The sequence below is a fragment of the Scyliorhinus canicula genome, chromosome 8, assembly GCF_902713615.1.
Source record: "Scyliorhinus canicula chromosome 8, sScyCan1.1, whole genome shotgun sequence".
NCBI lineage: Eukaryota > Metazoa > Chordata > Chondrichthyes > Carcharhiniformes > Scyliorhinidae > Scyliorhinus > Scyliorhinus canicula.
In genome coordinates this window covers 5,421,497-5,444,749 of record NC_052153.1, presented here as the reverse complement: position 1 = coordinate 5,444,749, position 23,253 = coordinate 5,421,497, and the positions used below count along the sequence as shown (strand labels likewise).

Genomic DNA, 23,253 nt, shown 5'->3' with positions numbered 1-23,253 from the left:
GGAGGTTACAGAGATAGGGAGGGTGGTGGGGCTGGAGGAGGTTTCAGAGATAGGGAGCGTTGTAGGGGCTGGAGGAGGTTACAGAGATAGGGAGGGGTGTAGGGGCTGGAGGAGGTTACAGAGATAGGGAGGGGTGTAGGGGCTGGAGGAGGTTTCAGAGATAGGGAGAGTTTAGGGGCTGGAGGAGGTTACAGAGATAGGGAGGGTGGTAGGGGCTGGAGGAGGTTTCAGAGATAGGGAGGGTTGTAGGGGCTGGAGGAGGTTACAGAGATAGGGAGGGTGGTAGGGGCTGGAGGAGGTTACAGAGATAGGGAGCGTTGTAGGGGCTGGAGGAGGTTACAGAGGTAGGGAGGGGTGTAGGGGCTGGAGGAGGTTACAGAGATAGGGAGGGTTGTTTGGCCTGGAAGAGGTTACAGAGATAGGGAGGATGGTAGGGGCTGGAGGATCTTACAGAGATAGGGAGGGGTGTAGGGGCTGGAGGAGGTTACAGAGATAGGGAGGGTTGTTGGGACTGGAGGAGGTTACAGAGATGGGGAAGGTGGTAGGGGCTGGAGGAGGTTACAGAGATACGGAGGGTTGTCGGGGGGTGGGAGGAGGTTACAGAGATAGGGAGTGTTGTAGGGGCTGGAGGGGGTTACAGAGATAGGAAGGGTTGTAGGGACTGGAGGAGGTGACAGAGATAGGGAGGGTTGTAGGGACTGGAGGAGGTTACAGAGATAGAGAGGGGTTGTAGGGGCTGGAGGAGGTTACAGAGATAGGGAGGGGGTGTAGGGGCTGGAGGAAGTTACAGAGATAGGGAGGGTTGTAGGGGCTGGAGGAAGTTACAGAGATAGGGAGGGGGGTGTAGGGGCTGGAGGAGGTTACAGAGATAGGGTGGATGGTAGGGGCTGGAGGAGGTTACAGAGATAGGGAGGGTTGTAGGGGCTGGAGGAGGTTACAGAGATAGGGAGGGTTGTAGGGGCTGGAGTAGGTTACAGAGATAGGGAGGGTGGTCGGGGCTGGAGGAGGTTACAGAGATAGGGAGGGTTGTAGGGGCTGGAGGAGGTTACAGAGATAGGGAGGGGGGTGTAGGGGCTGGAGGAGGTTACAGAGATAGGGAGGGCTGTTGGGGCTGGAGGAGGTTACAGAGATAGGGAGGGGGTGTAGGGGCTGGAGGAGGTTACAGAGATAGGGAGGGTTGTAGGGGCTGGAGGAGGTTACAGAGATAGGGAGGGTTGTAGGGGCTGGAGGAGGTTACAGAGATAGGGAGGGTTGTAGGGGCTGGAGGAGGTTACAGAGAAAGGGAGGGTGGTCGGGGCTGGAGGAGGTTACAGAGATAGGGAGGGTTGTAGGGACTGGAGGAGGTTACAGAGATAGGGAGGGGGTGTAGGGGCTGGAGGAGGTTACAGAGATATGGAGGGTTGTAGGGACTGGAGGAGGTTACAGAGATAGGGAGGGGGTGTAGGGGCTGGAGGAGGTTACAGAGATAGGGAGGGTTGTAGGGACTGGAGGAGGTTACAGAGATAGGGAGGGGGTGTAGGGGCTGGAGGAGGTTACAGAGATAGGGAGGGTTGTAGGGGCTGGAGGAGGTTACAGAGATAGGGAGGGTGGTCGGGGCTGGAGGAGGTTACAGAGAAAGGGAGGGTAGTAGGGGCTGGAGGAGGTTACAGCGATAGGGAGGGGGTGTAGGGGCTGGAGGAGGTTACAGAGATATGGAGGGTTGTAGGGACTGGAGGAGGTTACAGAGATAGGGAGGGGGTGTAGGGGCTGGAGGAGGTTACAGAGATAGGGAGGGTTGTAGGGACTGGAGGAGGTTACAGAGATAGGGAGGGGGTGTAGGGGCTGGAGGAGGTTACAGAGATAGGGTGGGTTGTAGGGGCTGGAGGAGGTTACAGAGATAGGGAGGGTGGTCGGGGCTGGAGGAGGTTACAGAGAAAGGGAGGGTAGTAGGGGCTGGAGGAGGTTACAGCGATAGGGAGGGCTGTAGGGGCTGGAGGTTACAGAGATAGGGAGGATTGTAGGGGCTGGAGGAGGTTACAGAGAAAGGGAGGGTGGTCGGGGCTGGAGGAGGTTACAGAGATAGGGAGGGTTGTAGGGGCTGGAGGAGGTTACAGAGAAAGGGAGGGTGGTCGGGGCTGGAGGAGGTTACAGAGAAAGGGAGGGTTGTAGGGGCTGGAGGAGGTTACAGAGATAGGGAGGGTGGTCGGGGCTGGAGGAGGTTACAGAGAAACGCAGCCGGCGGGCCTTGACGCTGGCGTCAAGGCAGCGCGTTGATAATGACGCGGCCGGCGGCGCAAAATGACGTCAACCGCGCATGCGCAGTTTGGCCGGCGCCAACCCACGCATGCGCGGTTGCTGTCTTCCCCTCCGCTGCCCCGCAAGACGTGGCGGCTTGATTTTGCTGAGCGGCGGAGGGGAAAGAGTGAGTCTCTTGGAGACGCCGGCCCGATGATCGGTGGGCACCGATTGCGGGCCAGTCCCCTCCCGAGCACGGCCGTGGTGCTCGATCCCCTCTCCGCCCCCCACAGGCCCCAAACTTACCTTTCGCGCTATGTTCATGCCAGCAGCGACCAGGTGTGGTTGACGCCGGCGTAAACAGGTCGGGAACGGCAGGCTGCTCGGCCCATCCGGGCCGGAGAATCACAGGTCTTCGTGAAAAACGGCAACCCGCGATTCTCCGAGCGGCGTGTCGCAAAACGCGACACACCATTTGGGGGGGGGGGGGGGGAGAATCGCCGGGGGGGGGGGCCAGAGCGGCCCTCCTGTGATTCTCCCACCCGGCCTGGGGAGCAGGTGAATTGGACATTCTGAATTCTCCCTCTGTGTACCTGAACAGGCGCCGGAATGTGGCGACGAGGGGCTTTTCACAGTAACTTCATTGCGGTGTTAATGTAAGCCTACTTGTGACATTGATAAAGATTATTATTATGCGGTTCAGTTTGTAATTTATGTGTCTGATAATTACCAGTTATACTTATAAAAATTTTGGCAAAAAATCAGCATTGAATAAAAATCGGGGAAAATGCTAATGGACGTGCTTTGGTCCATTCACTGTCGTCCTTCACTGTCACTGGGTCAAAATCCTGGAACTCCCTCCCTAACAGCAGCGTGGCAGTGCCTACACCTCAGGGACTGCAGCGGTTCAAGAAGGCAGCTCACCACCACCTTCTGAAGGGGCAATTAGGGATTGGCAATAAATGCTGGGTCCAATCCGTGACACCCACATTCCACGAAAGGATCAGAAACAGAATGCAGTGCGGATCTGATCCTTCGAAAAGGTGACCTTTTTTAAATATAAATTTAGAGTACCCAATTCATTTTTTCCAATTAAGGGGCAATTTAGCGCGGCCAATCCATCTACCCTGTGCATCTTTGGGTTGTGGGGGCGAAACCCACGCAGACACAGGGAGAATGTGCAAACTGCACACGGACAGTGACCCAGGGCCAGGATCGAAATTGGGACCTTGGCAACGTGAGGCAGCAGGGCTAATCCACTGCGCTGGTTTGATGACCATGAACATGAAGATCCACCACTTGCCCCCCCCCCCCCCCCCCCCCCCCCCCAACCTTGTGGCTGGCGAATCGGGGTGTCCCGCCCACTATCTTGGGCTGAGCGTCTATTTCTGACTGATTACACTTTTGTGAAGCACCTCGGGGCAGTTTCACTTCTACGTACAACGTGAATGTTGGATTGAATAATGTACCAGTCGGTGACGTGTGCAGAACAACATGTGCCTTGGTTGCCTGGGTTACCTGTGCATCCCTGTCGATCCTGCTTGTGTCCCGCTCGTAACTCTCCGCGTAGATCCTGATGGTAGATCCCAGACTCCCCGTCCCGCTCAGTCTAAATATGAGTCTAGAATCATCCGTGAATATCAACCTCAGGCCCTGTGGGGAGAGAAGACTCCAGTCATCACAAGGTAATCTGACATGTAATGGAGGCAAATTCATCTGAGTGGCTCCTGCTCTACTATTACAACAGGAGGCGATTACAGTGAATGTCTTGACCCATTGCTGGAACTCTAGTGATGCTGCCTGACAGCTGAGGCTAGATCAATGCAGTCCTAGACAAGACCATTCTCAATCAACAGCTCACCAACCCTAACACTGAGCGGAGATTGCCATCCGCGCGTGGTTCGTCTACCTCACGGTAGACGTGGTTGATCTACCCCACACCGTCCTGGTGATTGTATTACCCCAAACCCAAGATCGTGGTGTAACAGAATAAATCTGGCATCAGGTTGCCAACCCTCCCGGATTGCCCTGGAGTCTTGATGAGTTGAAGATTAACCTCCTTGGCAGGAGCAGCAACATTGAGGAGAAAAATGATAAGGACAGGTTCTTTGAAGAATGTTGTTTATCCAATCTAAAAAAATATTGGAGTTGGGGGGGAATCTGCTTGCTTGGTAATCAAGAGACAATTAATCTCATGGTCAGTCGATTTGTTTTCCAATTGACTGTGGAAGACAGTAAGAAGTCTTACAACACCAGGTTAAAGTCCAACAGGTTTGTTACAAACACTAGCTTTCGGAGCACTGCTCCTTCCTCAGGTGAATGGAGAGGTCATCCTCTCCATTCACCTGAGGAAGGAGCAGTGCTCCGAAAGCCCGTGTTTGTAACAAACATGTTGGACTTTAACCTGGTGTTGTAAGACTTCTTACTGTGCTCACCCCAGTCCAACGCCAGCATCTCCACATTGTGGAAGACAGGCCACCATTGGATGAGGTGGGAGGTCATGTGATGAAACCTCCTGGAATACGCCCAACCCGTTGGTAACCCGAATCGGGCATTGGATTCACCTCTGTTGGCACCAAGGGGTGATATTTCTAATTTGCCAATGAGGCCTCATGTTGGCATGCTGGATCAATTGCCAGTTCCAGAAACCCCTTGATTTCCATTTACCCCTCAACTAACCACACCAAATTTTCACATTGCTGTTTGTGGGAGCTTGCTGTGCATAAATTGGCACATCACCATGAAAAACAATATCACTAATCTACCAGAAGGAATGTCATACATGGGAGGAATGTGGCAGAGAACGTACAGCTATCTGTATGCTCAGGATAAGAGTGCGCAAGAGTTTTCATTCTGGTGTGGACATTTACGAAAGAACTACATTTATTTAGTGCCTTTCACAACCTCAGAACGTTCTTGAGCACTTTGCAGCCAACGAAGTTATTTTTGAAGATGAATTGCTGTTGCAATTCAGGAGGGAGGGTAGCTAATTGTTTCATCGCTAGCTTCCACAAGCAGCAATGTGGTAATGACCAGGCGACCTGTTTGTAGTGATATAGAACATAGAACAGTACAGCACAGATCAGGCCCTTCGGCCCTCGATGTTGTGCCGAGCCTTGTCCAAAACCCAGATCAAGCTATCCCACTCCCTGTCATTCTGGTGTGCTCCATGTGCCTATCCAATAACCACTTGAAAGTTCCTCAAGTGTCCGACTCCGCTATGACAGATAGAGAGATGAATACTGGCCAGGACATTAAGGTGAAGTCTCCCTGCTCCCTTCAGTATAACCAGAAGACAGCACCTCCAACATTTCAGCACCCCTTGAGTACTGCCCTTGGGGGGTCAGCCCAGATTTTGTGCTTAAGCTCTGCAGTGAGACTTGAACCCACAATGTTCTGACTCAGGGGGAGAGTGCAACCCGCTGAGTAATAGCTGGCAGCCAAATGGAACATGTTTAAGAAACAAAGATATACCAGAGCTGTAATTAGCAAATGTCGGTATATTTTTATTGAATACTGAAAATACCCTGCAGCCTTCTTTAAATATACAGACATCTACATTTGGCACATTACTAAATTCAGAATGAAAAATTAATTAAATCAAGTTCTTCAAATTTTCGCTTGAGGGTACAGTGAGAAAATGAAATAATTCGAAGGACGATGTGTTTATAAAGTTTGTTGAAAAAAACGTCAAACTATATTTATAAATCTTTAAGTGCATTGTGTGGGTACAGTATACGTTCTCATCGTGGTCAGAGCTGGATAATGCAATCTCCAGGTCTGGTTTTGATTGCCTGAGGGGCTTGAGAGGAAATCTCCACAAAGTGAGGTGAGCCGGGTGGCCCATTGCTGCCCGTCAATGTTAACAATGCCTGTACAACAGGAACTCACTCCCCTTTCTGCATGCAGGGTGTGTGAGTACAGGCGGGGCAGGATAAAACCTCAGAAACCAACAGTCAAGAGAGGAAGCAAGAGTAACAGGAGCAAGGTGGCAGCTTGTGGCTGGCAAGGAGAGGAGAAATTTGGGGAGAGGGAAGTTACTCCATCTACAAGTGTGACTGCTGCTCTTTAAAAATGAAAATCGCTTATTGTCACGTGTAGGCTTCAAATGAAGTTACTGTGAAAAGCCCCTAGACGCCACATTCCGGCGCCTGTTCGGGGAGGCTGTTACGGGAATCGAACCGTGCTGCTGGCCTGCTTGGTCTGCTTTCAAAGCCAGCGATTTAGCCCTGCGCTAAACAGCCCCAAAATCTTCAATGTGGATCACTCTCATCTCTGAGTCAGAAGGTGGTGGGTTCAAGTCCCGCTCCAAGCACTTGAACCCCCAAATCCAGGCTTACGCTCTGGTCCAGTCCTGTGCTGTCTTTCAGATGCTAACCTAAGGCCCCCATCTGCCCTCTCAGGTGTGCCTGAAGTTTTGAGGCTATTTTGAAGTTCAGCAGGGGATCCCTCTGTATCCCCACCAGGGCTGTGGTCAATACCCCTTCACTAAGATCATTAAAACAGAGCATCTGGTTGTTTATCACGTCGCCTTTTGTGGTTTTCTCCCACAAGTCCCGAAAGACGTGCTGTTAGGTAATTCGGACATTCTGAATTCTCCCTCTGTGTACCCGAACAGGCAGCGGAATGTGGCAACTAGGGGCTTTTCACAGTAACTTCATTACAGTGTTAATGTAAGCCTACTTGTGACAATAAAGATTATGATAAAATCCCCAGCACCATTCCAGTAAAATGAATTCTCGAACAAACGCGCCATCCCAATCTTCTTTACATACGGTGCAACCTCAGGTAGATTTATCAATTGAAATGTAAATATTTGACAGAGGATATAGGGAAGTAGATTTTGATGTTGGACATCTGAGACTAAATCCACAAACTCGAATCAGAGAGAATGTAATTAGACGCTAACTTCATTTCCTGTTCCTTTCGCTGCATAGTGATGCTTTGCTTTATTTTAAAATGATGCAAAAAAATTATAATAAATCCAGGAATTGTGGCATAATTCTTTTTGAAACCGGAGCGAGGATCACAATTCGCCAGCCATTCTGTATTGGTTGCTTGGAATTCAAACACACATTAATCCTTTCCTTTCTGGTTTTGAGAATAACATTATGGGATGTTATCTCTGACAGCTAGCACTCGTCAATTCCGATTCGGGGCCCAGGAACAGGAAGATTTCACAAACGAAGGTGGCATTCCCTGGAATTTATCAGCTAAAGGGGTGATTTGTTTGAAATGTTCAAGATATTAATGGGAACTGACAGCGCAGCGAGAGCAAGACCATAATCATCTCATCCAAAACCTGGGACCCCGAAAAGCACAGCATTCATAGAGTCATAGAATTTATAGCGCAGAAGGAAGCCATTCAGTCCATCGAATCTGCACCGGCCCTTGGAAAGAGCACCCTACCCATGCCCACACCCTTCCACCATATCCCCGTAACCCCACCTAACTATTTTGGACACTAAGGGGGCAATTTAGCACGGCCAATCCACCTAACCTGATCATATTTAGACTTGTGGGAGGAAACCGGAGCACCCGGAGGAAACCCACGCAGACACGGGGAGGACGTGCAGACTCCAGACAGACAGTGACCCAAGCTGGGAATCGAACCTGGGACCCTGGAGCTGTGAAGCAGCTGTGCTAACCACTGTGCAAACGTGCTGCCCACGAGATTCACAGGATACCGAGATTTCCTGCCCAAACATTTCAATGGGGGACTGGAAGCTGCAAATGCCAGACTCACAGCCATGAGCACTCCCCGTTACGTCACAATTGACACCTTAAAGCTACTCTTGGCTTCAACGTCTTACTTATTAACCAGTTGTGATCTGCCCGTTATTTTTACACTTCCAATTGTAGAAGAAGCTGCTTTGCTGAGCATTCGTACAGTCGAGTCTGGCAGTATTGTGACAAATGTCTTTAGTCATTCGCTGTGGCTCAGCTTCTCTGTCAGAAGATTGTGGGTTTGAGACGCACTTCAGAGACTTGAGCACAACTATCTAAGCTGAACTTCCAAATGTCGCACTGAGGGACTGCTGCACTGTTGGAGGTGTTCTCCATCACATGAGGTGTGACCGCCCTCGCAGATGGACCAAAAAGCATTGCCGGGTTTCTGTAGTACAATGGTTATCACATTTGCCACAGAGGTGCTGTGATGAATGATTACCGTACCTTTAATGTTATGATCTCTTTAAGACCGGGTTTGGAACCCTGGGGGACTCCGCCTCCCCCGCCCCCCCCCCCCAGGGAGCCATATGTAAGGTAATGTTCAGTGGGCCGTGTGCAGTGAGCACACTTCTCGGTAGCTGTCTGGTTCTCTGCTAATTAAAGCCTTTGTATTACCAACCATCTCTCTCTCTCGAGTTGTAATTGAGGGTATCTCAGGTGCAAAGTCCTGGGTTCAAGGCCAGGCAGAAACATTATCAAAATGTCCTTATTTCACAATTCTACAGTTGGTACATGAGTACAGCAATGAGTAAATCATTGAATCAGGTTAAGAGAGCAGTTAATTAAACATACAGCATCCTCGGCTTTATTAATAGAGGTAAAGAGTACAAGAGCAAAGGATGTTCTGTTAAACCCATGTTTAGCCTCAACTGGGCATCACCCTTAAGGAAAGCTGTGATGGCACGAGAGACAGTGCATAAAATATTCACAAACATAGGGTGCGATTCTCCGCAAATGTGGCGAATCGTAAAGGCTGCCGTGAAACTGGCCGTGTTTCACGGCAGCCTCCGCGCCCCCTCCCGGGACCCGATTCTCCCCCCCGGTCGGGGCTAGCAGCAGGGCCCCGTGAAGCACGGCATCGCGGCCTTAGTGACCGTCGCTAAGTCCGCGCGCCAAGCGTCACGCCGGCTGACGCGCACGATGACGTCAGCCGCGCATGCGCGGGTTGGACGGCTCCAATCCGCGCATGCGCGGGGCCGTCATCTCCCTCGGCCGCCCTGTGGACTGATCCTGCGGGGCAGCGGAGGGAGAAAGAGTGCGTCCGTTACGGACGCACTGCCCGCGATCGGTGGGCATCGAGTCTGCACCGGCTCTTGGAAAGAGCACCCTACCCAAGGTTAACATCTCCACCCTATCCCCATAACCCAGTAACCCCACCCAACACTAAGGGCAATTTTGGACACTAAGGGCAATTTATCATGGCCAATCCACCTAACCTGCACATCTTTGGACTGTGTGAGGAAACCGGAGCACCCGGAGGAAACCCACGCACACATGGGGAGGATGTGCAGACTCCGCACAGACAGTGACCCAAGCCGGAATCGAACTTGGGACCCTGGAGCTGTGAAGCGATTGTGCTATCCACAATGCTACCGTGCTGGTAGCCTCTTCTGTGTATGTAACAACTCTGTGATTCTCTAAAAAAGATCCCACAAATAAGAGGAAGGAAGTTCTCGCTGGTGGCATGACCAATATTTATCCCTCAACCAACAGAGCTGAAAACAGATCATCTGGTCATCATCACATTGCTAATTGTGGAATCTTGCTGTGCGCAAATTGGCTGCTGAGTTTTGTACATCGCTACGGTGACCAAACCTATTGGCTGTGTAGAAGGTTGGCACACCCTGAGATTGTGAAAGGCGCGATAGAAATGCAAGTCTTTCTCTGGAAGGGTTAACAAAAGAAAACACTCCTTTCCCACTGTCGACTAGTCCCCTGGTGAGAGTCTGTACAGAAGGGTTTGACCTCTCACCTGGTTCCTGGTCACGATGCCGTCCACGGGATCTGTGTATTCAAAGTTTTCGGATTTTTCCACCGTGTAGTTGTGATTGCCGATAGCGAACTCTTGGTTTATGAACGATCGCTCGGTGATGACAGCTTCAAGGTCCCTCATTAAGTAGAAAGCTGTTCGCGAGTCTATATCCTCATAATCAAACCTACTCATCAACAGAAAGAGGGTTTTCTGGTAAGTGGATGAGGGGAAAAGACAATTGGACAAATATGAAACATTGGTGATTCCGAGGGCTTCATTTTTGGAAGGTTGATGTCATTGACAAGAGTGATGTTTATCTATGGCTGCCCCTTGAGAAGATTTAGGTGGACTTTCTTGAAATACTACAAGATTGTTTCCACTGGTCGAAAAATCGAAAACATGGGGGGGGGGGGGGGGGGGGGGGGCGCACATAAGGGGATGATCATTTAGGACAGAGGTGAAGATAAATGTCTTTACTCAAAGGGTCCCATGGGCTTGCAAATGCTTCATCTTTGAAAAACATTAAGGACTGGGATAGACAGTTCCTCAGGGAATCGAGGGACATGGGGAGTGGGCGAGAAAGTGGAGCTGCGGCCTAAGATCAGCCATGGTCACGTTGCAAGACAGAGCAGGCTCGATGGGCTGAATGGTCCACTCCTGCTCCTGCAATACTACTGGAGACGTGTCCTCTAGAACCTCCAGCGCCCTTAGCCAAGATGTTCCAGTGCAGCTACAACACTGGCATCTCCCCAGCAATGTGGAAAATTGCCCATGTAGGACAAATCCAACCCAGCCAATTACCGCTCTATCAGTCTACTCTCCATCATCAGCAAAGGAGACATCAACAGAGCTATCAAGCGGCATTTACTCAGCAATAACCTGCTCACGGATGCTCAGCTTGTGTTCCGCCCAGGGTCACTCAGCTCCTCACCTCATTACAGCCTTGGTTCAAATATGGACAAAAGAGCTGAACTCCAGAGGTGAGGTGAGAGTGACTGCCCTTGACATCAAGGCAGCATTTGGCCGAGTATGGCATCGAGGAGCCCGAGCTAAACTGGAGTCAATGGGAATCAGGGGGAAAACTCTCTGGTGGTTGGAGACATCCGGCACAAAGGAAGATGGTTGTGGTGGTTGGAGATCAATCATCTCAGCTCCAGGACATCACTGCAGGAGTTCCCCAGGGTCGTGTCCTAGGCCCAACCATCTTCAGCTGCTTCATCAATGACCTGCCTTCCATCATAAGGTCAGAAGTGGGATGTTTGAGGATGACTGCACAATGTTCAGACTATTCACAACTCCTCACATATTGAAGCAGTCCATGTCCAAATGCAGCAAGACCTGGACAATATCCAGGCTTGGGCTGACAAGTGGCAAGTTACATTTGCATCACACAAGTGTCAGGCAAATACCATCTCCAATAAGAGAGAGAATCTAACCACCTTCCCTTGATATTTAATGGTATTATCATAGCTGAATCCCCCACAATCAACATCCTGGGGGTTACAATTGACAAGAAAGTGAATTGGACTAGCCACATTAATACTGTGGCTACCAGGGCAGGTCAGAGGCTGGGAATTCTGTGGTGATTAACTCACCTCCTGATCCCCCAAAGCCTGTCCACAACCTGCAAGGCACAAGTCAGGAGTGTAATGGAATATTGTCCATTTGCCTGGATGAGTGCAGCTCCAACAACACTCAAGAAGCTCCACACTGTCAAGGACAAAGCAGCCCCGTTTGATTGGTGTCTTCAAAATTCACTACCACCACCACTGATGCAGAGCATCAGCAGTGTGTACCATCTATAACATGCGCTACTGCAACTCGCCAAGGCTCCTTCGCCAACACCTTCTGAACTTGTGAGCTCTACCACCTAGAAGGACAAGTAAGAAGTCTTACAACACCAGGTTAAAGTCCAACAGGTTTCTTTCAAACACAAGCTTTCGGAGCACTGCTCCTTCCTCAGGTGAATGGAGGAGCAGTGCTCCGAAAGCTAGTGCTTGAAACAAACATGTTGGACTTTAACCTGGTGTTGTAAGACTTCTTACTGTGCTCACCCCAGTCCAACGCCGGCATCTCCACATCACAGAAGGACAAGGGCAGCAGATACCAGGAAACACCACTACCCGGAAGATCCCTCCAAGTCACTCACCACCCTGACTTGGAAATATATCGGCCGTTCATTCACGGTTACTGGATCAAAATCCTGGAACGCCCTCCCTAACAGCACAGTGGGTTTTCCTACACCACATGGACTGCAGCGGTCCAAAAAAGTGGCTCATCACCACCTTCCCAAGGACAATTAGGGTTGGGAGATAAATGCTGGCTTTGGCAACAATGCACACATCCCTTGAATGAATAAAAAAAACGAATGTTCTTGCGGTGGTGAAGAAGCTCCCACTGCATTGTTGGCTGGAGAGTTTCAGAATTTTGCCCAATGACATGGGTGTGTAATCACTGGACAATGGGGTGGTTTAATGTGTAGGCCACTAAAGGACGTTCCTTTCACTAATCGTCTAATGATTGGGAACCTAAACCCATCGGAAAATCGCTGATAGTTCATTGGTGGATCCATCTAACATATGGATGCCAGAATGTCGCCCAATATCTCCCAGAGTGGATGTTTATCTCACCTGCAGTAGTAATTCCGACCAAAACGGGTCCAGTGATTCTTCACAATCTCCTCCACACTCCGTTTTTGGGCAGCGATAATAGATAGCCAAGCTAGGACAGCCCAGAGGCCATCCTTCTCTCGAATGTAGTCAGACCCTGCGACAAGATAAAAATAATTTACTATGCTTCGTCCACAGCCGACCTCACGCTGTACATCCCCTAACACACGACCAGTTGGCAGAGAAGGGGGCCATTCAACCCGTCGTACCTGTGCCAGCTCTTTGAAAGAGCTGCCCAATTAGTGCCATCCCTACCCTGCTCTTTCCCCCAGAGCCCTTTTCAAGCCCTATCCAATTCCCTGTCAAAAGTTGAATCTGCTTCCACAGCAGTGTGTTCCTGATCAAAGCAACTTGCTAAATACAAAAAATTCTCGATAAAGGGCAAACTTAGTGTAACTTCTGTTGTTAATATATTTCTGGCAAGTACAAACCCCAGCGAGCTAAGCAGGACAGACAGAGGAATCAACAACAAAAGTCAATCAGGAACGATTTGCTTTCATGTCCAATTCAGTTATTTTCTACAAGGAATACATCTTCTCTGTTTAAAGTTAAAGAGTTTCTGGATTCAGGGAGAGTTTATATAGTTAACAAGCTGACTGCGGGATGTTTATACTTATTGAAATCCTTGCTGCAACTAACTGCAGTTTGGTCTGACATGTGAATATGGTTCATTTCTAACACTTTGATATAGAATGGGGGGGGGGCAGGGACGCGGAGGGTGAAGGGCTGCTGCTGGAGACGGCACGAGGAGAGGGGGCACGGGGGGGGGGGGGCAGAGGAATGGGAGTTGGGCGGGGGAGATTGGGACAGGGAGCACTATGAAATTCCACATTATCCTAAACATCTTGATCATAAAATTCCCAGGGGGTTTGACAGGGTAGATGTTGAGACATGTTCCCCCTGCCTGGAACGTGGCAGGGGGTAAGGGGGCAGGGGGGAGGTTGGGGGTGGAGGTCACCGTCTCACATCGAGAATTCGGCCATTTTGGATTGAGGTGAGGAGACATTTCTTCACTCAAAGGGCTGTGAATCTTTGGAATTCCCGACCCCAGAGATCTGTGGATACTGGATGCTCTATGTTGAGTAAATTCACCAGATTTTTTGGGTACTGGTGGGATTAATGGGTATAGGGTTAGTGGTAGAGCTGAGGTAGAAGATCAGCCATGACCTTGTTGAATGGTGGATTGAGTGCGAAAGGTCAAATGCCTACTCTTACATTTTGGATCAGTTCACCCTTAATCTTCTATATTTATGGGAATACCAGCCTAGTCTCTATAACCCTTTTGGCCCTGGTATCATGCTGCTAAATCTGCATGGAACTTCTTCCAAGGTCAATATATCCTTCGTGAAGTGGTGCACAGAGCCTGAACACAATGCGCCAAATTGGCTTTAACCAGACTTACTAACGTAACTTTCACCCTTTTGACTTCCAATCTTGAGATAAAGGCAAACATTCCATTAGCTTTTTCACTGAGTGTTTCGATGCCTGCCAGTTAACAGAAGATCGGACAGCTTCGAGCAACGAGTTAATCAGCTCACAATGACTTTGGATTTTTGCTTTCACAGCAGAGCGACGCTGCTTTTTGCACAGACCAATGAGAAAGTATTCCATTGGAGGGCACATGATGTAACCTAGGGCGATACTGAGCCATGTGAGCACAATAACTCCGCTGTGTGAATGTAAATCTGTTCACAATCGCCTGTCCACAGGCAGCTCTTGCTCCCCGTTGGGGCCTCCTGGTGAAAAGGATTTAATGTTGGATCTTGCACTCAGAGAGCTGCACAGATATTACTTACTCATCAACGACAACTTGCATTTATATAGCGCCTTCAACATAGTAAAACGCCCAAGGCGCATATAAGGAGATATAGGTTGGGAATCTAAAGGGCAGCAAGGTGGCGCAGTGGTTAGCACTGCTGCCTCATGGCGTCGAGGTCCCAGGTTCAATCCCGGCTTTGTGTCACCGTCTGTGTGGAGTTTGCATATTCCCCCCGTGTTTGTGTGGGTTACGCCCCCACAACCCAAAGGTGTGGATTGGCCACGCTAAATTGCCCCTTAATTCGAAAAAATGAATTGGACACTCTGGGCTGGGCCGGAGAATCTCCGAAAACGAGCCACGCCGCCCCGATGCCGGCACGCGATTCTCCGCAGAGAGCAGAGAATCAGCGTCACTGGCGCTGGCATGGTTGGCGTGGCGCCGGTAGCGGGCCGCTCTACGCGGCTGGCCCGCCGATTCGCCGGCCCGGATGGGCCGAGCGGCCGGAAGAAAAGAGCCGAGTCCCGCCTGCACCGTTCTATCCTGCTCTGGGCCAGCGGGATCTCAGCGTTGAAGGGTCGGGTGGCAGCCTGTGGGTGGGGAGGGGAGGTCCGACCCCGGAGGGGGGCCTCCGATGTGGCCTGGCCCGCGATCGTGGCCCACCACAATCTGTGGCTGGGGGTCTCCTTTCCTACGCGCCGGCCCCTGTAGTCCTGCGCCATATTGCCTCAGGGCCGGCGCGTTGAAGGAGGCCACTGTGCATGTAGGTGTTGGCGCATGCACTGATCCCGCAGCACTCAGTTTGCACCGGGATCGGCAGCTGGAGTGGCGCGAACCACTCCAGCACCGTGCTGCCCCTATAGGGGCCAGAATTAGTCCTGGGAGCAGCCCATTCACGCCATCGTGAAACGCGACAGCGTTTACAACGGCGTGGACACTCTGCCGCGGGATTGGAGAATCCCGCCCTCTAAATTCATTTTTTAAAAACGTCGGGCATCTACAAGCTTGGTCAGATAGGCTGATTTTAAGGAATGTCGAAAAGACCCTGAGGCATGGCCGCCAACGGTGGAACCAAAGGAAGAGGCCAGAATTGACACAGGGATCGTGTTGGGTTATAGGGCTAGAGGAGATCAAAGAGATAGGGAGAGGTGTGGCCATGGGGGGTTTGAAACAGGGGGATGAGAATTTTAAAATCAGATGGCTCCTGGGCCAAGAGCCATTGTGGGTGAGTGAGCACAGGGTGAAGAGGATTTGGTGTGAGTTCGGATACAGGCGGTAGAGCTGTGGATGAATTGAAGCTGACAGAGAGTGGGGAGATGGGAGGCTGGTCAAGGCAGTGTTGGCGTAGTACCAAAAGCATGAATGAGATTTTCAGCAGTAGGTGTGTTGTTGAGGCAGAGGCAGTGACTGATGATGGTACAGGGGAGGCAGTGGTCAGCCTTGGTGATGGCTTGAAAATGTGATCGAAAACCCATCACATATTCCAAGAAATCACAACCACAAAGAAGCGTGAAGGAGTCACAGGCTACAACAGTTAAAAGTGTTGGGTGCTGAAATGCCAAGATGTTTAGTCCTGTGTGTTTCGTCATTCTCTTCATGCTCTCGATAGGGACTCTCGTGGTGCATAAGAACATAAGGACTAGGAGCAGGAGTCGTCCACCTGGCCCCTCGAGCCTGCTCCGCCATTCAATGAGATCATGGCTGATCTTTTGTGGACTCAGCTCCACTTTCCGGCCCGAACACCATAACCCTCAATCCATTTATTCTTCAAAAACTATCTATCTTTATTTGAAAACATTTAATGAAGGAGCCTCAACTGCTTCACTGGACAAGAAATTCCATAGATTCACAACCCTTTGTGTGAAGAAGTTCCTTCTAAGCTCAATCCTAAATCTACTTCCCCTTATTTTGAGGCTATGCCCCCTATTTCTGCTTTCACCTGCCAGTAGAAACAAACTGCCCACATATATCCTATTTATTCCCTTCATAATTGTATATGTTTCTATAAGATCCCCCACGCATCCTTCAAAATTTCAACGAGTACAGTCCCAGTCTACTCAACCTCTCCTCGTAATCCAACCTCAGTGGGTAGCAACTCTGCCTCTGAACCAGGAGTTCTGGGCAGGCACTCTTTCCCAGGGTGGAGGGGTCAGTCACCAGGGGGCATAAGTTTAGAGGAGATGTGCGAGGCAGGTTTTTTTACGCAGAGCGTGGTGAGTGCCTGGAACGCGTTGCCAAGGGTGGTTGTGGAAGCAGATACATTAACGGCGTTCAAAAGGCATCTTGACAAGCACATGGATAGGATGGGTATAGAGGGATATGGCACAAGGAAGTGTTGAGGGTTTTGGCCAAGGTTGGTATCATGACTGGTACAGGCTTGGAGGGCCGAAGGGCCTGTTCCTGTGCTGTATTGTTCTTTGGGTCTTATTCTGGGGCTTGATGTCCATAAGACAGCAGAGCTGGTTGAGTATCAATCTGTATATCCTCCCAATGGCAGGCGGTGAGAGTGGAAGAGATCGCTGGTCAGCCAAGTGACGGGCAGAATGTTGAAGCCTCGGCCATCACTACCCGTAGCTCCAGACTACAACGTGCACGTAAAAGTGTTGCCACAGTAACTGGGATTCCCTGAGTAAAGGGTAACACACCACCACCATTAGACTTTGCCGGTCAAGGACACTGGCCATATCCTTTCCTTCTAACGTCTGTAAAAGCCTGAATTATCCAAGCTTGGTTTTTTTCAAAATTCTTTATCCGTTCTGGGGTCAGAGACTGGGATGCGAGGTAGTGCAAGGTCACCCAGAAGTTATTTTCTGTTTCTGGGGAACTAGGTTTTGAGGTGAGAACTTTCGGCTGCTCAGGCTGGTGGGATCTGCTGGTCCTGCTGGTGGCGTACTCCGTTCCCGCCGGCACGGGGTGGATTCAATGGGAAATCCCATCGGCAGCGGTGGGACCCGAGGATCACACTGCCGGCCAACGGCACGCCACCTCTCGCCACCGAGAAACACACCATCGGACAGCCAGAGAAACCCGTCATTGATGTTGGATCATTGGCAATTTAACCATCCTTTGTCTTATTCGGGGTGGTGGGGTGTAATGTGTTGGGTAAGCTGGGTCTGCGAGGACCGCATTTACTGCAGCAGTGAGAGAGACAAGCTTCCAACACTTGAAGAAATGCAACTCGATTTTATTGAACTCTCAACTATCATACATACTTTAACTGTGGGTGGACACGATGCTGACTTGACTGGAGACCTGAGGCTAACCTGACCAGACTATCTGACTACCACATGGTGGATGTTCTAGTTGCTGCTCACAGGCTCTGACTATCTCAGAGGCTGCATCCCGAGAGAGCGGGAAAACTAGTGCCCTCTGGCTTTATAGTGGTCATGTCCTGTCTGGTGATTGGCTGCTGTGTTCTGTGTGTTCATTGGTCATCCTGTGTGTCAATCACTGCCTGTCTGTGCATCATCATATACCTGTGTGTATATTATGACAGGGTGGGGTTGAATTGTATGAATGTAATTCACTTTAAAACACCGCTATTTAAAATTAAGCTCCACTCCAAATCGTTTCTGTGGCAAAAGGGGTGATTTTCTACAAAATAAATTTAAAGGTATCCAATTCCTTTTTTTCCCCAATTAAGGGGCAATTTAGTGTGGCTAATCCACCTACCTGCACATCTTGTGGGCGTGAGACCCACGCTGACACGGGAGAATGTGCAAACTCCACACGTCAGTGACCCAGGATCGAACCCGGGACCTCAGCGCCGCGAGGCAGCAGTGCGCCACCAGGCCGCCCGCAAAAGGCGTGATATTTCCCCAGAGCATGGCCCTCTCCATTCCAGGTTCTGCTAATTTTTGAGGGGCCTTTGGTTTATCAATTCATTTGGAAGGCGGGATGGCTGACAGTGCAGTACTCTCTCAGAACTGCCCCAGGAGTGTCTGCGTCGGTTTTGTGCTCGCGTACCTGGTGTACAGGGTGAACACACATGAAGCAGGATATATTCAGCATTTGTGGGTGGACAGAGATGAACAGAAATAGGACATCTTCCGTGGAGAAGTTAAAGAAGGTTTTTCAGAAAAAGAAGAAATGCAGCAGGTTCATATTAGCGTAAGCTTCTTTAGTAGAAAACACATTTGTGTCTTCACGCTAGTCTGCATTAAAGGAACTGTTTCATATTAAACTGCCAACATAAATTACAGTCAAGAAAATGCACAACTCAAAGCATGTGTAAGCATCGTCTACACCTGTTGCTGAAGAGCGCTTAAATGCAAAGCCTTGGAGAGAAACATTTCTGCTTCACATTTGTCATTGGAAGATTAGAATCAGTAATCTGGTTATTTTGAGGTCGACTGGAAATGTTATTTTTTACTCAAAAGATACAATCGCTGCTGGCAAAACCAACGTTTATTGTCCATTTCTACACAACTGAGTGTTCGTGGACCATTTCTGAGGGCAGTTAAGAGTCAGCCACATTGCTGTGCGTCTGGAGTCACATGTAGGTCAGACCGGGTAAGGACGGCAGATTTCCTTCCCTAAAAGACATTAGTGACCATCATGGTTCTTTATGACAGTTCAGTAGTTTCATGGTCACCTTTACTGAGACTGACTTTGGAAAAGACATGGAAATTTATTTCGTTATTTGGACATCCAGCTCCCGTGGCAGGATTTGTGCTCACATTTCCCATTCATTAATCCAGTAATAGTCACTGTGCCACCATGCCTGATGAAGCAATCAGAGTCGACTTGCCCATCAATCAGTATCTTTTCTCCTGTTTTTTAATTCGTTGTGACCGTTTAAAATTTGACATTGCCTGTAAATTCAGCCATGTCCCACAGGGTGATGAGCATCACACGAGGCACTAATGTGAACATTTAATAAAGTGCAAGGGTCCTTCCAGCTGATTTCCTTCTTTCCCCTTTCTTTATTTTTGCCGTCATCATTTTTGATCCATGGATGCTTAATGGACATTGTATCTTTTAAGTCAAGTAGCAGAGAGATTGAGAAATTCAGAAGTCACAACACAGTACACTCTGCTAGCTTTGGACAGCAGAACTCAGACTTTGTGGCACCCGAGAGGTGGGGTGGGACTCGGTTCGGTTGGTGGGCTGGTGACCAATGAATTGGCTGAAGAGCCGTATTCTGCCCGGTAACAGGTGGTGATAGGATCCCGCCTGAGTGGGATTACTTATAGAGACCTAAAGCAAGCAGAGTTGAATCCTGGACACTAAAAGGAAAGGTCCTGCTCTCTCTCCCTTGTGTTCTCGCGAGAAAAGTTGCTGTATTTCTCAAACTGCAGAGACCTGAATGAATCGAAAGTGAAAACCTCAAACTGAAAGCAAAGTTTGAAGAGAAGAAAGGTGCTAGAAACAGCCACCTGAAACAAAGACTCTTGGGCTGGTTTCTCCGCACCCTCGCGGCAAAATCGCGGCCACCGCGGGGCGGAGAATCGATGTTCACACAAGAATTCGGGACCGCCGCCGGTTCACCGATTCTGCGGGCCCTGTAAAGTGGCGTCATCGGGGAGTACGCCGTGCCACCTGGGACTATTGTCGGAAGCCCGCTCAGCAATCCTCCGCCCCCGATCGGCTGAGTTCCCGACGGCGTGGAACTAATGTGCTCCAGCCGATCAGGGTACTCGCATGGCGGGTGTGGACTCAGTTCGTGCCTGGTCAGGGGCAGGCAGATCGGAGGCCGGGGGGTGGCGGGGGCACTTATAGGCGGCCGGGGAATGTTCGTGCGGGGTTTGAGGATCGGGCGCGCGGCCGCCACCATGCGCATACATGGCCTCTGACCTGGAAGTGCGGGGGGCCGTATCTGCAGCAAAAGCAGCGAGATTTACTCCGGGTCCCTGCTAGCCCCCTGCTTCCACCTGGGAGCAGGACCCCAGGCAGTGTGGACCAGGGAGCTGAAGAGTAAAGATAGTGTTCTGTGCCTGTTATCTAACTGCCTTTGCCTTTGATCAATAAACCCCTTTGTTTAGGACTGGAAGCCTCCAGTGCCCGTCCCGAGCCGCCACAGAATCCCAACGTTTTTAGAAAAGATTCACCCTTTTGTAAATCAGCGCGAGGTGTGTAAATAGGTAAACAAATGTTACAAAGTTAACGAAATTATGTGAGGGGGCATTCCGAGTGCAGCCTGGTTGCTGGGAGGGGAGACGAGCAAAGATTTGCTAATCAATCTAAACGCTCTCAGAAGGCACGAGTTATTTTTAGGTAGAATCTATGTTCCATGAGCGAGACTGGGTGTGAGATGAAACTTTCCTTTTCCCACAGAGAGGATCCGTAAAAAGAATTTCCAAAGCTAAGTACTTGAGACGAGGCAATTAATTCCTTTAAAAGGGAGCAGGCCGTATCTTTGGCTGGAGCCTGGGGACTGCTGGCTCCTCGGATAACTCACAGACCCACATCCCGCATTCAATAACGAGGGAGCGTCTAAAATAAACTCTGAAAGCTTCTCCTTCCTTCATCCAACTTTCCCTTAAATGTATCTTGCCGTAGCCACTCCCTGTGGGAGCGAGTTTCTCATTCTCACCACTCTCTGGGTAAAGAGGTTTCCCCTGAATTCTCTGCTGGATTTATTAGTGGCAATCTTATACTTACAGCACCTTTCGTGTTCACATCAGAGGTACAAACTGAGATTAGCACAAACCTCCCCAGCCTGTGAGGTCTAGGTCTGGTAGGCTCGTGTCTGAACGATTGTGGGGGAAAAGGTTAAATTGTAGAGTTGTGTCGGATGAAGGATGGATATCAGCAAGCCATGATTGATTACCACACGGAGAAGGGATTGTTTCAAGAGACTCTTTCTCAGGAGATAGAGTCCACTGGTGTAGAAGATCAGACTACATCTGTAACGAAAATGCACTTGATGGTCCGATGTCTCTTCCTCTTTTCCGATTACATTTAATCCCAGCATTTGCCTGTTGTGGCTCTGATTGATGACGAAGACGATTAATTCAGATTAATTTCTCCAACTTGGCTGGTTTGCACTGCAGCAAGGTTCGGATTGTGACATCAGTAACTTGCTATTTGCAAAACCAGCAAGCAAAGTATTCCGACAAAAATGGAAAGGATTGCAAACTGTATTGTCAAGCGCTGGCTGACAGCCGACCATGTCCTCAGTGGTACAGCATCCTCTGTGCTTCATTAAGAGGCAGTTTCATCCTTTTATAGCAGAAGCCTTTGAAGAAACGCTCTTACGCTGTCTGCGAGGCGTCAAGATTTGCAAAAGTGATTGCGCTAAATGGGCACTATACAAATATTTATATCTAGCTTTTCGATTGATGTACAGCAGCAATTCTAACACTAGCTCTTTGTGGCTAAATCAAAGACCTATTGTTAAAAAAAACATTAAATCTGTATTCCTCAGTTGATTCAGTTAGTACCAATCTCCAATTTTTATCTTCTTTCAACTTTGTTTTTAGCAATCTCGTTCAGGCCTTGATTTTAGCTGCCTCAGCCCAAGTTCAAGAATACTCTCTCTAAACCTCTCCACCTCTCTCACTCCGCTCTTTAAATCCTAACTATTTGACGTAACTATTTTCAGCACCTGTCCTACTATCTCCTCATTGGCTCATTGCTCATGATGCTCCTGCAAAATCTCTTAGAATGCCTTACTCCAACAAAAGGTGCTACATAAATGCAAGCTGTTGTTGTTGCTCAAGGAACGTGCCATTCCCAGACATCGGGTCAACTTCCATACGGCGTCACCCCGCTCTGCCACTCCAATGCTTTTCTCAACTCCCTCGTGCTGTCAGATTTCTCGTCCAACGTCCGGTCTTGCTCCTACCAAACGTCTTCTCATCTTTTGACAGCAACTTTCACAATGTATTCAGAATTACATTTTCGTTAATTAGAGCATAGAGCATAGAACAGTACAGCACAGAACAGGCCCTTCGGCCCTCAATGTTGTGCCGAGCCATGATCACCCTACTCAAACCCACGTATCCACCCTATACCCGTAACCCAACAACCCCCCCCTTAACCTTACTTTTATTAGGACACTACGGGCAATTTAGCATGGCCAATCCACCTAACCCACACATCTTTGGACTGTGGGAGGAAACCGGAGCACCCGGAGGAAACCCACGCACACAGGGGGAGGACGTGCAGACTCCACACAGACAGTGACCCAGCCGGGAATCGAACCTGGGACCCTGGAGCTGTGAAGCATTTATGCTAACCACCATGCTACCCTGCTGCCCCTCTGCGCCATTTCCCATGTGGTACCAAAATGACCAAGGAATCTGCTGTCCGCGGGCTTGCTTCTCCCATTAGAGGGAGGGCTGAAAGTCAGCCAAGGTCCCTGCCCTCGATCAATTTCCCGTGAAGAGTGTAAGTGTCGCATGACCTCAGAATGTATGCAACAGCCAACAGCAACAACATCCCTGCATCTACGTGGTGCCTTTAACAAGTTTGAAATGTCCCAAGATCGCTCCACAGGAGCATTATCAGACAAACAAAATCAACACCAAACCACATAAGGAGATGTTAGTACAGCTGATCAATAGCTCGGTGACAAAGGTCTTAAAGGAGGATAATGAGGTAGAGAAGCACAGTGAGGGACTTCCAGAGCTTACGGCCTTGGCAGCTGAAGGCACAGCCACCAGTGATAAAGTGATTAATTTCAGGGGTACACAGCAGGTCAGAATTGAAAAGGCGCAGTGATCTCAGAGGCCTGTGGGGCTGGAGGTGCTGACAGAGGTCGGGAGGGGGCGAGGGAGCCGTGGACAAATTTGTAAACGAGGGCAAGGATGAGGCGTTACTGGACTGGGAGCTGAACTCTCCCGACTCAGCAATGCGAGAACATAGCTCGATTTGCTGTGTCAACTAATATAATTTGGGGTGGCACAGCGGTTAGCTCTGCAGCCTCACAGCGTCAGGGACCCGGGGTCAATTCCAGCCTCGGGTGA

The 23,253-nt window shown here is 49.8% G+C and overlaps 1 protein-coding gene across 1 annotated transcript in view; it reads right to left on the bottom strand.

Annotated features, from left to right (window-relative positions):
- The window catches only part of pgm5 (phosphoglucomutase 5), a 136,456-nt gene that overhangs the window by 10,657 nt on the left and 102,546 nt on the right, over positions 1-23,253 (bottom strand). The window contains exons 8-10 of the mRNA XM_038804072.1: positions 12,547-12,682; positions 9,917-10,100; positions 3,733-3,867 (exon numbers count right to left, since the gene is read on the bottom strand). Coding sequence (XP_038660000.1) covers positions 3,733-3,867; positions 9,917-10,100; positions 12,547-12,682 — 455 coding nt within the window. The remainder of the gene's footprint in view (positions 1-3,732; positions 3,868-9,916; positions 10,101-12,546; positions 12,683-23,253) is intronic.